The sequence below is a fragment of the Hydra vulgaris genome, chromosome 12 (genome assembly GCF_038396675.1).
Source record: "Hydra vulgaris chromosome 12, alternate assembly HydraT2T_AEP".
Taxonomy (NCBI): Eukaryota; Metazoa; Cnidaria; class Hydrozoa; order Anthoathecata; family Hydridae; genus Hydra; species Hydra vulgaris.
Window position 1 is genome coordinate 53,936,197 of NC_088931.1, and position 14,037 is coordinate 53,950,233.

The 14,037-nt window shown below is 28.9% G+C and overlaps 2 protein-coding genes across 3 annotated transcripts in view; both read left to right on the plus strand.

Moving 5' to 3' along the window:
- Window positions 1-1,218: 1,218 nt before the first annotated feature.
- LOC101239849 (uncharacterized) overlaps window positions 1,219-14,037 on the plus strand; it is a 36,268-nt gene continuing 23,449 nt past the window's right edge. The window contains exon 1 of one of the 2 annotated variants that reach the window (XM_065813714.1): window positions 1,219-1,270. The gene's annotated coding sequence lies outside the window, so the exon portion shown is untranslated. Of the gene's footprint in view, window positions 1,271-5,123; window positions 5,140-14,037 lie in introns of those variants that run through there. The other variant, XM_065813713.1, reaches the window with a different exon arrangement.
- LOC136088833 (uncharacterized) lies at window positions 7,018-13,419 on the plus strand. The gene is made up of 4 exons (XM_065813712.1): window positions 7,018-8,289; window positions 8,576-11,382; window positions 11,541-11,793; window positions 12,003-13,419. The coding sequence occupies exons 1-3, from the start codon at window positions 8,140-8,142 to the stop codon at window positions 11,770-11,772; spliced, it is 3,189 nt and encodes a 1,062-aa protein (XP_065669784.1). The 5' UTR covers window positions 7,018-8,139; the 3' UTR covers window positions 11,773-11,793; window positions 12,003-13,419.

The following is a 14,037-nucleotide window of genomic DNA, read 5'->3' on the forward strand; positions in this document are numbered from 1 at the left end:
TATTATAGTTTATTTATATTTATTATAACTATTATTACTATCATAACTATTTTATCGAAATATGAGGAGTTTATCTGGAAAACGCCAAAAAAGTCCAAGTAAATTGAATTTTTCGAAAATGAGTAAAACTGAGCTACTCATAGATGTGCATCAACAAAAATTGATTTTTTTTTGTTCAATTTATAGGAAAGAAAAACTTCTAAATAGTCTAATATATAAATTGATAATAGATTTCAATGTATAAATAGTGAAAATGAAATGAAACTATCTCTAAAAATTTATTTTTGTGACTCACCATGTTTTGCATATGGTCTATATGATTAAAATAGATTTTCTTTAAATTTTTTGTAAGTAGCTAAAGTACTTAAACCTACTGAGTTTTTTTATGTTGTGTTTGATGTGTATCTATATAATATTGCTGAACATATCTATATAACATTGCTGTGTACGAATCTATACAACATTGTGTGTACGTATGTGTACGTACTGTGTACGTATCTATATAACATGTGTGAACGTATCTATACAACACCACCGTGTATTATGTTATAGTTTTTAATTATTTCACAAGTAGTTTTTTAATAGTCAAACTACATTTTTATAATAACATATAAATTCTATTCATTTATTTTTGATTTTTGCATAAACTCTGTAGATGAGTTAAGTAACTGTCTATTTGCTGAATTAATGAAGTTTTTCCGTTAACTTGCATGGAAAAAATGAAATACGGAAACCGTAAATTTAACGGAGAACATGCTGTCTCTTAGCTGCCACTACCACTTTATCACCTCTCGGAGGCACAAAGCTCCGCTTTTTATCTCGGATTCAAAAAATATTTTTGTACTTTTTATTACGTTTACAATAATTTATTTCATATTTTATATTAAAGTTAATAAACTTGGAAAAAAGTAGGGGGGTCAAGGCACAGTTAGACCATAATAGCCAATTTTGAAGGAAGAATTAACATTGGTGATATATTTAACTAAATTTTGCTTGAGTTCTAACATAAAATTAAATTAATTTCTTTTTTTGGTTGTTATAGGTATCTCATTATGTATGGTAAATTATTGATAAAACACTTTAATTGACAGTAATTCAAATTAAAATAATAAAATTGTTCAATTGAAAAATGTAACTTAGGTAACATAACCAAAGCCTAATGATTTTATTGGTTGAGTTGTTTTGTTTACAAGTTGAAACTTAATTGAATTTAATTCTGTTTTTTTCAAACTGCTAATATATGGATCAGATGAACATAATAATCTTCATAGTAAGTCTTCATTATTTTTCGCTCTGAACATTTTACAACTAAAATGATCACAATATTTAAAAAAACATTTATTGCTTCTTGATCTTCTTCCGATAACATTTCTATTTGAAGGGACATTCCTTTGATAACTGATTAACGACGAAATAAAATCTACAGCAGACCTGGTAATGGACAAAACTGTTTTTTTTTTAAGTGTGACATTCTAAGAAATATAAATATACGTATTAAGTGTACTGTACCTAGCATAATTAAACACTGAAACTAGCAAAATAAGGTCGCTGCTACGCTTAATTAGATATCCATAACAACCAAATTAAAAAACTTTGAATAACACGTATATAAACACACGCGACAAATCTAGTGTATATAGCTCAAAATAAAAAATTTGAAATTATGTAAAATAGCTTGTTGTTAATTAAATTAGGTATCCATAGCAACCAAATAAAAAAAATATTACCTTTAAAAGAAGTCTAAACATTATATTAGTACTCCTGCTAAGTTATTTGATATAGCATTATTATTGAATTTTTTATTAGTTTTGTCTAAAAGTTTGCTGTATTGGCCTTTTGTGTATCCCAGACAGCAAGCCTACATTAATATTCGACGTTAGCCCAATGCAGGTTTGATCATTGTTTAGGCATTGGTCCAACGTTGTGTACAATATTGGCCCACTGTTGTATACAGCATTTACTCAACGTTGGCCCAACATTGTATACAACATTGGCCTAATATTGTTTGTAACATTGGGTCAATATTGTATAAAACGTTAGGCAAATATTATTATAAATTAGCTGTATAATAAATTTCAACAACAAATGTTGTATATCAGCCTAACATTATATACAACATTAGATTGTTGTTACAAATAGATGATTTCCATCAGTATATTGAAATTTATGGAGAAATAAAAACAAAAATGTATGACACAAGTATAAAATTTTATTTATTTAATTTACATAATTTTTTCCTTAAATATAAATATTGCAAACACCAAACATAAACCAAAAACTAACACATTGAGTTTTAAATAAAAACAATTCTCTATAAAGTTTATGGTATAATATGGTATATATAAAGTTTATGGAGTTTCGATATTGGTTGAGCTACTTGTTATTGAATCGTGTTTAGTTAATGGTATTTGGTGCCCACCACTATCAGCTTGTTTTCCAACATCTTTATCAACATGCCTGCATAAGCCATGCTTATTTGACTTCACAGCTTTTTCAAAAAAATTGTTTGTTTGTTTAATTATGCACCAAAGAAACATAACAAATTGAAGGTAATTGTGTAATGCAAAATTGAAACTGAAAAAATAACTTTTCTAAATCACTTACCAATAGCAACATATGCAATCAACATTTTTCCTATTTCGATTTTTTGTCCTCTCCCTGCATAGTTTAATTATGCAGCCATTTTTAAAAACTATTTTTGTAAATAACATATACTATCTCCTTTGTCTTAAACCCCAATTTGTCCCAAATAATTAACCTGCAAAAATATACAACCTTGAAATAATTAAAGCTACTTTTGTTAAACTTAAATTAATATAAAATCTCATTTACAAAAAATCTTCAAAGAGTATTTTGTTCAAAGTACATAAATTGTATAAAGGTATCATACAAAATGCATAAACGAATCATAAAAAATATTTACCATTTACTTAAGTATTTTCTTTTTATTTAATTTTTCTTCTGGAGTACTAAAATTCTCGGCGCTAATACACTTTCGCACCACCTCTAAATTTACAGATTTTAATTGTAGATTCTAAAAGATCGTCGTTTAAAATGAAGAAAAATGGTATTCAATAACAAATTTCATCAAAGTAAAGAATTCTAACTCGATCTCGAAGTTTTGAAAAAATACACAAAAAACGCTAATATTCGCCATCTTTTTTTCGCAAGATAAGATTCACTGTCATAAGTTTTTGTTTTTAAAATTTTAACTGTCTTTAAACTCTCCTTTAAAAAAGGCTGGTTCCTACAGCCTAAATGTTTTTACAGGGTTTATGCGAAATATAAAACATTTTTAAAGAAAATATAAAACGTTTTTAAAGAAAATATAAAACATTTTTAAAGAAAATATAAAACATTTTTTAAGAAAATATAAAACATTTTTTAAGAAAATATGAAACATTTTTTAAGAAAATATAAAACATTTTTTAAGAATTTATAGAACTTTTTTTTAGAAAATACAAAACAAATTGTAAGAAAATAAAAAACAAATTTATAAAATTATAAAACATTAAAAAAATATATATAAAACAATTTTTAAGAAAATATAAAACATTTTAGTTATTTAAGAGTGCATTTATGATGTATAAAGTTATTCATAAATTTCTAAATAATAAAGTGTATTTTTTTAATATAACTAAAACTCATTATATTTAAAGATATAATATAAATAACAAAGTACCACTTTAATAAAACTCTTGCCTTGCTATGCCTTTCAAAACCCATCTTCTCATATTACAATACCAACCACAAAAATCAATGCCAATTGTCGGTATAAGCCAATGTAAAGTTGCCTTAACTTCATTGCTGGTTTTTGGAAACGGCCTTATAGAAGTATAATTAGCTTTAAGACAACTAAAGTATTCCTCGATCGGGTTCAATTGCGGTGAATAAGGTGGCAAAAAGTAAACTGAAACATTGGATTGGCCGAGCAAATTGATTACATCTCTTCGACGATGAAATGCACAATTTCCAATACTGGTACAAAATGATGATTTGTTTGGAAATACGGTCTTAAATTATTGGTTATAAAATCACAAAAAATATCGCCATTATATCCACTATCTTAAAGCTTCGAATACCATTAACTGTTATAGCGGCCTTTAGACTTACATTCTTTCCACGATTTTCTGGCACTGTAGCAAAACATTTTGTATTCTTTATAGAATAGCCATATTGCTTAGAAGTATGTAAGTTAAAGCCTGTTTCATCTAGAAATACTAAGTTATTGTCAGGAATCGAATTAATAGTCCTGCATAAACTTTGTCTTAAATCAACGTTTTGCGGCGAGTTCCTTTCTTTTGGTACTAATGTAAGTCGTTTTCTAGTGAACTCCATCGACTTCAAATACTTAGATATTGTTGGTATAGATACATTAATATTCCTTTCAATGAGAATGTTTCTCAATGATGCTAAAGTATGAGAGGGATCATGCTCAATTAACAATCGAATTTCAGATATAAGTGTCTCGTTATAAGAGCTGCGCCTTCCTTTTTTTACTGATGTGATTTCATCATCACTAAGTCCTTTACTGATTTTATCAGAAATAGAACGTGTTGCAGAAACTGATATTTCAACTTCTTCCACTATTTCTTTTAACTTCATATCTTTTAGAATTGACTTTCTTATGGTTCTTACAATATCCTTTGTAATAAGTGTTATTTTTTTCCTTTCTCTCTCATTTTCCATTTATCAGTTAAAACAACAAAATAAATCTTGAATAATATACTTTAATTATAAGCATAGTAAGGTATGATAACACATGTATTGCATTTAAAAAATTTTCTCTGGATAAAGAAAAGCATTTGTTTAATATGGATATAGTAATTTTTTTATTTTTCATTGTACTTGATATAAACTTAAAACTATAACGAACATTACTCACCATATTAAATCTTTTAAGTTTGGAATAAAAGTTTTATATCTTATAAATATAAAACTTTTATTCCATACTTAAAAGTCTGATTCCAAACTTTAAGGTATGATAAAAAGTTTTATAATAGACTCAAAAAATTATACTTTTAAGGCACTTACAACTGACAACTAATTTACTACCGCCATCCTTTTTTTTATTTTTTATAGTTATCTTCTTTGTCATGAATAAATCTCATAAATTCCAAAAAGTTAAGGAGTAATTACGTAAGTAAATGTTTTATATTTTCTTAAAAAATGTTTTATATTTTCTTAAAAATTGATTTATATTTTTTTAAAAATTGTTTTATATTTTCTTAAAAATTGATTTATATTTTCTTAAAAAATGTTTTATATTTTCTTAAAAAATGTTTTATATTTTCTTAAAAAATGTTTTATATTTCGCATAAACCCTGTAATTTCGCCTTTGTAATAAAATGCAATTTAAAAGTAAGAAATACAACTGCAAAATTTTCGTAGTTAATAATAGAATAAGGAAGTTAATGACTTAAGTTAATGACTTTAAAACAACGATGTTTGCACAAGAACATTATAATGCGTGATGATTATAAAAACCAGGTTATTTAATAAACGAAATAGTTTTATTAACTCAACTAAAGTAATTTGGTTGCGTTAAAAAAAGATAACGAATATTAGCGTTTTTTGTGTATTTTTTCAAAACTTCGAGATCGAGTTAGAGCCTTTTACTTTGATAAAACTTGTTATTGAATACCATTTTTTTTCGTTTTAAACGACGATCTTTCAGAATTTGCAATTAAAATCTGTAAATTTGGAGGCGGTGCGAAAGTGTATTAGCGCCCATAAATCAAACATTTGAAATGTCATACAGTAGAAGACTTTTTTAAATAAATCAAACATTTGAAATGTCAATACAGTAAATACAGTATTGAAAAAAATAATAATAATAACTGTAAGATCTTACACAAAAATAATTTGAAGCGGAGGTATAGCATTTCTTAGTTAATTTCAATTAAAAAACGGCTAAAGTAAATCATCGTTGTATTCACACGTGAATCAAGTACTCACCCGCCTAATTTAAGGTCTCCAGATGTCCTGATTTTACGCTAGAGAGCGCAGTGTTAAATTAATTAAAATTAAACCTTTCATTGTGCTTTCCTTCATAAAATCAGGACATATAATAATCCTGGTCACAATATATTAAAAGTGTCTCTGGTTGGCGTGTTTTTTACCTTCAGACAGGATTATTATGTGTCCTGATTTTATGAAGGAGAGCACAATGAAAGGTTTAATTTTAATTAATCTAGTGCTGCGCTCTCCTAAATAAAATCAGGACATCTGGACACGCTAGCCTAATTTGATTATTGCCTTTATTTTTACAAGCCCAATATTTAAATGTTAATTAATATTTTATTATTTAAAATAAAAAACATTAAGTCACAAGAACCTCTTAAAGTTGACTTCTTATGAGGTAACCTTTTAAGAATCTAAGAAGATTAATAAATACAGCTTATTTTGTTAATTTTTATAATTTAAAAAATGGAAAGATAGTATCAAAACCATTCTTTATTTGTAAAACGATACCATTTTTTTTAAATGTTATGCAACAAGTTTTAAAAATATACCAATAAAATGATCCGTATATTGGTCGAATATAGGCTCAACAGCACTGCAGTTTTAGTGTAAGAACAGATTTTTATAGTCGAAACTACTTTGGCCAAATGTTGACCCAACATCTATGACGTATAAATATAACTACACCTTTTCAAGATGTAATTGATAACTTGAAAGTTGTAATTAAGAAACGTAAGATGTAATTTAGAAGACGAAAGTTGTAATTAGTGAACGGAAACTTTCGGCTTCGGCCGAAACTGAAACTGAAATTTTTGTTTGAACGATTTTTTTACTTTTTCTGTTTCGGCCAAAATTTCGGTGCACACCGCAACCGAAATGAACCGAAACTTTTATAAGATTTTTTTTAAGTTTTAATTTAGAGTGGGATCATGACGGTTTCCTATAGGAAACCGTCATGATCCCACAATTATAATTGTAATCGTTTGTTAGTAAATCAATTTTTAATTATAACAGCTGTAGAAATTTTAATTGAAATCACGTTACATAACAGTTTTAAGAGTCATTTTTTGTAAGAATCAGGCAGTCAATGGAAGTGACCTCCTCCAAATTGCTTGAATTTTTTATATACTGATCAGAATATAGAAAAAACCTGTTGGGGAAAAAAAAAATTTTCAAAAATGTTTCGTTCACTCGGAATCTGGGCTTAAATTTTTGAGATTTTTTTAAAAATTTTTAGAAATTTAGTTTTTGCCACCTTCTGAATTCATTTTTTTGGCAAGGCAAAAAGTTGCACATAGCTTTTGTAGTTAATATCAGACGTAACCCAAAAGCTCTCTCCAAAAAATATAAAAAAGTTGCGTGACACTGTGCGGTTGGCTAATTATCATAGTTCAAAAGTACAAAATCAATCACTTTTGTCAATTTTTAATCGGAGTTAATTCTAGCGGCGAAGTGTTGCACACAATTTTTCTTTTAGGATTTGAAATTATCAAAGGTATTGAGTCTAAAAATGCAAAGAAAGTTATGTGATACCTAAGGCCTATTAATATATTAAGGCTTGAAATTGGAAAAAAATGTTTTAGTATACTTACAAAATGAACCATTACGGCAGAGGCGCTTAGTTTTGTAAAAATGTAAACATATCCAACTGTCAATACAAAAAGGTCCTAACATAATAATAAAAAAATTCGTGTGATCTTTAGATATTAAGTTAAAAATAAAGGTACAAATTGTTAAAAATGATTAAGTACGAAGAGATATTTTTTTGGACACACAGATGAGGTTTTCGCTCACAATAAAATTTCTATCATCCAAAATTAGCATTTAGCATTACACAAAACATTGCACGTAATGTTAAGAAAAAATTTAAGCGTTTCTGACTATGATATAGAAATCATAACAATTGAAATAAATAATAATAAAAAACAATACATGATCAGAAGTGAATTATTTAAATTTACGTCATAACCAAATAACTTGTGGTGATCGAATGGAAGAAGAATCACTGATATCACGATTGTGGAGAAACAAGTTAGTAGGCGGTTGTTTACTTTACCATAAAAATGTCTTAACTTTATTTTAACGATCTTTAAAATTTGCATAAATAGAGTAGATATTTTATCATTGCTATTGAGAAATAGTTACTGCATAAATAGAACTTGTTTTTAGTTGAGTATGAAACAAAACAAATATTTTTATGAAAACTGTTGTTGCTTTTCAAAAGGAAATTGTGGATCATTCAAAAAACATAAAATTATAAACAAAATGTTCTACATTCATCAGCTGGGAGATGTTGATGTTAAGAAACACCTCATCAACTTAAAGGTAATTATGTATTTTAAATTTACGCAGAATGTAATATAATTTTTATAATTACATACTTTATAATAAGATTTTGAGACAAAGTTCTTTAAACAAAAAAAAATAGCTCTTTTAATTAATTCCTCACTCTTTTAATAAATAATCACTAAATTAATCACACTCTTGCAATATTGTATTTTAATAATAACAACAATGTATTTCAAACTTGTAAACATTTTTCGTGAAGAGTCAGATTATAAACAATGCTTTAAATGACACACTTAATAATTGTTTGAAAAATTGTTTTTAGGTCATGCGATTAAACGATAATAATATTTGGGAAGAAAATGGACTTATTGCAAATAGACTTAAAAGAAATCTTGAAAAGGATGAACAAATATGTGCTTTTCACCGGTACACGTTTGGTATTGCATGGAGTCCTCCAAAAACATGCTTTCATCCTCACCATCTAAATATAAAAGGAAAAAAATCTCCCGCTTTAAGGGCGTCACCAATACATGTCGTCATATCAATGTCAAAGCGATACAATGAAGTATTTTCAGTTGGTGCAATGCTGTGTTTTACCCATTTAAAGCAAGAAACTGCTTTATCTAGAGTCAACGAAAACACCAATTTATGTACAGAAACACAAACACAACAAGAACAAACATATATGACACCTGCTACTCCAGATGAAGAATTTGATCCCGGTGAAATTAATGTTTCACAGGAGATTTTGGACGAATCTCTAAGAAGCCGTGAGAGTGTAACTGAGGTTCTTAATGCAAGTCCAATAAAATTTAGATTAAAAAGGAAGTTCGAATATCTGGAAGATACTACTAAAGATAAGTTAAAACGCAAGTATGTTCGCCTAGAAAATTTATTAAAGAAAAAAATTGCGGAAGCTGTTGCTCCTGGACAAGAGGAAATACTTATAGATTTTCTTAACAGTAAAAATGTTGATGAAATAAATAGCCCTCTCCCAATTGAAATTATTCGTGCTCAGAAAGTATATAAGCAAAGTGATTCCATGGGAAAGTTAGTTATCCTCTCATTATTAGACCATACCAAGTATACCAAAAAGTTTATAATGAACACATTTGAGTGTACCAAACATCGTATAGAAACAGCAAGAAAATGGCATGCATCTCATAAAGGGTTGGCATTTCCAGAGAAGAAAGTATTCGTCCGATCTAGTCTTGATCAAACAAAGTGTGAACATTTCTTAGACTTTATATTTACAAGCGGTATTTTGCATGATGTTGCTTATGGAATAACCAAATTAAAATACGACAGCGGTGAAGAACAAAAGATAGTGCATGCAATACTGACGACAAAATATAGCCACGCTATCACGTTCTATCGAAAAAGTTGTAGTGAAAACAATTATATACCATTATCTGATTCAAGTTTGTGGAAAGTATTGCATGCAATAAAACCTTCAAGTCGAAAAAGCTTAGCTGGATTAGATGATGTTACTGCTTCAGGCATGAATGGTTTTCAAACATTACAAAAATTGGCACAAAGATTTAGTTCTAAATCTCTCGAAGCTGCCCTTGAAAAAGGAAAAAGGTATTTGAAAACAAGTTATCAAACCAATTGTAGTGTCAATGACTCAAACATTTCTTCTCATAGCTCAAAACATGCCTTATCAGATCCATCTGAAAAAAATCTTCAATCCAACACAGAGATATCAGAAGTGGTATGTGCCGATTGCTATGATTTGTGCAAAGCTATCAAGATGATCAAAGAACTAACAATTCAAAATTCTGACGATGCTGATTCTATTTATGATTTGGAAATTGCTGTAAAGGATGTATTCAACTACATAAAACACCTGATGAGAGATTCTCAACAGAAAAAGGCAAAAATCGAAGCTTTTAAGCAATTAAACGATGAAACTGCTTTCTGGCTTAAAGATTTTTGTCAAAAAATTCTTCCGGTTCGATACAGAGAGGGCCAAAGAGAGTATTTTGGCAAGAAAGGAATGAGTTTACATGTGGATATATTCTTCATAAAAATAGCAGGAAAGTTATTCAAACGTGTTTACTTTACTTCAATGTATAGGTGTGATCAGGGAATAGGTGATGTTGTTTCGTTAGCCACTGCAGTTTTAGACCAATTCAGAATTGATCAACCGCATATCAAGAAAATGTTTACCAAATCTGATAATGCCGGCTGCTATCAGGGAAATCTTTCAGCTGAAGCAATCTACAATGCATGCAAAGAGAGAGATATAAAGTTGCTGAGATATGATTATAATGAACCCTGTTGTGGAAAAGATCAATGTGACAGGGAGAGTGCAGTTGTAAAGACAATTTTAAGGAGTTACGTTGACTCTGGTAATAATCTTTTGACTGCTGAAGATATACACAAGGCTATGCATTATAGTTTTGGCGCTAAAGATGCAAAAGTAGCAGTTGCTCAAATTAGCAATGATAAAATTGTAGTTACTGGACCAAAGATTAAGAACATTAGCAACTATCACTCATTTGAGTTTGGTGAGAAAAGTATGAAGATGTGGCGTTATTTCAATATCGGTGAGGGAATTGAACAAGAGTATGGAAATCTTAAAATTCAACCCTCGATTAAGTTGTTGTTGCCATATAGCAAAACAGATAATTCAATTAAGCGTAACAAGTCACTTAAGGAAAAACAGAAAAGAAGTGACAGGCAATTATATTCATTAAGATTTTGCACTGAAATGAATTGTACTTTATCATTTGAAAGCGATGCTGAGTTAGAAGAACACATGCTAACCGGTCTTCATACAGTTCCGAAATCATTAACATCATTGGATAAAGTTCGCAACTCGTTTGTTCATAAGATGAAAATTACTTCACAACTAAATATGCCAATTTCTTCATCCTCTAACATTGCTTCCGTAAAAGACAAACCACATTGCATGAACATTTTTCTATTGCAAGGTTGGGCATTACCAGTTCGAAGTTCTTTTAGATTTTCAAATCAGCAGAAAGAACTGTTGTATAAATACTTTATTCGTGGAGAAGAATCAGGTAATAAAATGAGCCCTGAGCAGGTTCACATGCAGCTGAGGAGAGAACTTCCGCCTGATCAATATGTAACTAGCCAACAGATAAGATCTTTATTTTCAAGGTAGGCATTGTTGCTATCAAAACTTTTGCAAATTAGATTATGTTTCTGACTGTTAAATAGTTCTTTTACAAATATGAAATTAAAATTTAGGTGAAAGTTATAATTTTGTGTGTTTGTTTACATATGCTTAAAAATATGTACAATTGATATTGTTATAGATTTAGTAACCTGAAAAGAAAAGGTAAGCTGGTAGAACCGACAACAGAAAATAATGAAAATAGTCAGGTTAACGATAACAAAGAAGTTTATGGCGAAAATGATGACTTTAATCTGGCAGGAGACAATGAAGATGATAATAAATATGAGGAAGACATCGCCAATCTTGCAAAAGAAATTTGTCTTGTATGGAAAGTGAATGATTGGGTTGCTGTTGCATATGAAAAACAATAGAATATTGGATATATTGTGGAGGTAATATTATTCAAAGTATATATTAGTTTCAAGTTTTTATTTTGTTTTACAAAACAGTGCTCTAAAATAAAAGGAATATAAATAAAATGTAAAAATAATTTCAGAATGACATTATATAAGACTTTACAAGTTTTATTGAATGTAAGCAAAATTAAACAAATCATAAACTCTTTATTATATTATTTTAAATGTTGCGCTAATACTTTTAGGTATCTATAACTGGGATCAGAGTTAATTGTATGATTAACGGGCAAGAGAAGAATACTTTTCGCTGGCCAGTTACTACCGAGGAGATAAGTAACCAAACTGATAAAATTATCTGTTTAGTAAATGCTCCTTTTCTAATCAGTGGTTGTGGCGATTATTCATTATCCGAAGAAGACTATAATACAGTCATATCATTATTCTTAGAGAAACTTACTGCAGCAGAGTAGAAATTATGTGTGATGTGGTGGATAATGTGTGTAAATGACTCTATTAATAAATGAAAAACTAATTTTTAAATGGAAAAACATTTAAATGTTTGATTTATGTTTTATTTAATTAGCAATATAGTTATCTTGATGTTAGATTTTTGTTCAGTTTTTAATTCATGTTATATCATGCGTGTGACAAAATCACACGAATTTTTTTTATTATTATGTAAGGACCTTTTTGTATTGACAGTTGGATATGTTTACATTTTTGCAAAACTAAGCGCCTCTGCCGTAATGGTTCATTTTGTAAGTATACTAAAACATTTTTTTCCAATTTCAAGCCTTAATATATTAATAGGCCTTAGGTATCACATAACTTTCTTTGCATTTTTAGACTCAATACCTTTGATATTTTCAAATCCTAAAAGAAAAATTGTGTGCAACACTTCGCCGCTAGAATTAACTCCGATTAAAAGTTGACAAAACTGATTGATTTTGTACTTTTGAACTATGATAATTAGCCAACCGCACAGTGTCACGCAACTTTTTTATATTTTTTGGAGAGAGCTTTTGGGTTACGTCTGATATTAACTACAAAAGCTATGTGCAACTTTTTGCCTTGCCAAAAAAATGGGTTCAAAGGTGGCAAAAACTAAATTTCTAAAAATTTTTAAAAAAATCTCAAAAATTTAAGCCCAGATTCCGAGTGAACGAAACATTTTTGAAAATTTTTTTTTTCCCCAACAGGTTTTTTCTATATTCTGATCAATATATAAAAAATTCAAGCAACTTGGAGGAGGTCACTTCCACAGTTTCAGGAATTTGCCTGATTCTTAGAAAAAACGGCTCTTAAGTTTCTATTCTCAAATCATTCTTAAAATGAATTAACGTTTAAGTAAAGCAGCCCAAACCAATAGTTTCATCAAAAGTTTTTCAGTGCTAAATTTTACAATGGAAAATAATCGATAAAAAACTGGTTTAGGGAATCATTTTACCGTGACAGCTAGTGATTTCAAATACGGAACTTGCAATATCTGCAATTTGAAAATATCTCGTGGATCGCACAATCCAAAACTTCAATCACTTAGCGGACTTTCATCACATTTAAAAAGTCGTTTACTCTAAAAAATCTTCTAACTGAAAAAGCAATAATCACAACTACCGGCAGTCCGGAAAATATACCAACTTCAGATCAAGTTGAGCCTATTACAATAAAAAAAAACAAAAACAATATCCTTATTTGACACCAGAACAAAACACCAGAGGGCTGAAATATTGCAATTTGCAATGCCTGGTTAGGTTGACAATATCTCAAAAATTGGTTCAAACTCCGAAGAAGGTCTGAAGTTTCATAGATTTATATTAGAAAACAACATTAAAAGCATAGTTTGATTTGGCAAAAGTAGCAAAAATGATATCAATAAAATATAAAAAGTCATGTAAAAGGCATTTGAGGTTTAGGCGGTAACTAGAAAAATCCCATTGGGTGTCAATTAAAGCATTCTTTTATTTTTGTTTGTGAAAAATTTAATTGAGATTTCAGATGAATAATAAATAAAACACAAATAATTTATTACATAAAAATTTAAATTTAAACAACGTCATTAAAAATCATTGCAATATTCAGTTAAGGACCAACTTGGACGCCTTCCATATTTAAAATGGTTGCGTAAGGCGTGGTCGTATGTTGCACAGCGCGTGTACAATCACCTCCCATAATTTTATTTTTTGCCACAGTAACAGTTCTTTCTAAAAACTGCATTCGTTGTTCCATAATTCCAGCACCGAATACAGGTGGAACGCGAATAACATTTTTAACGTTTATTTT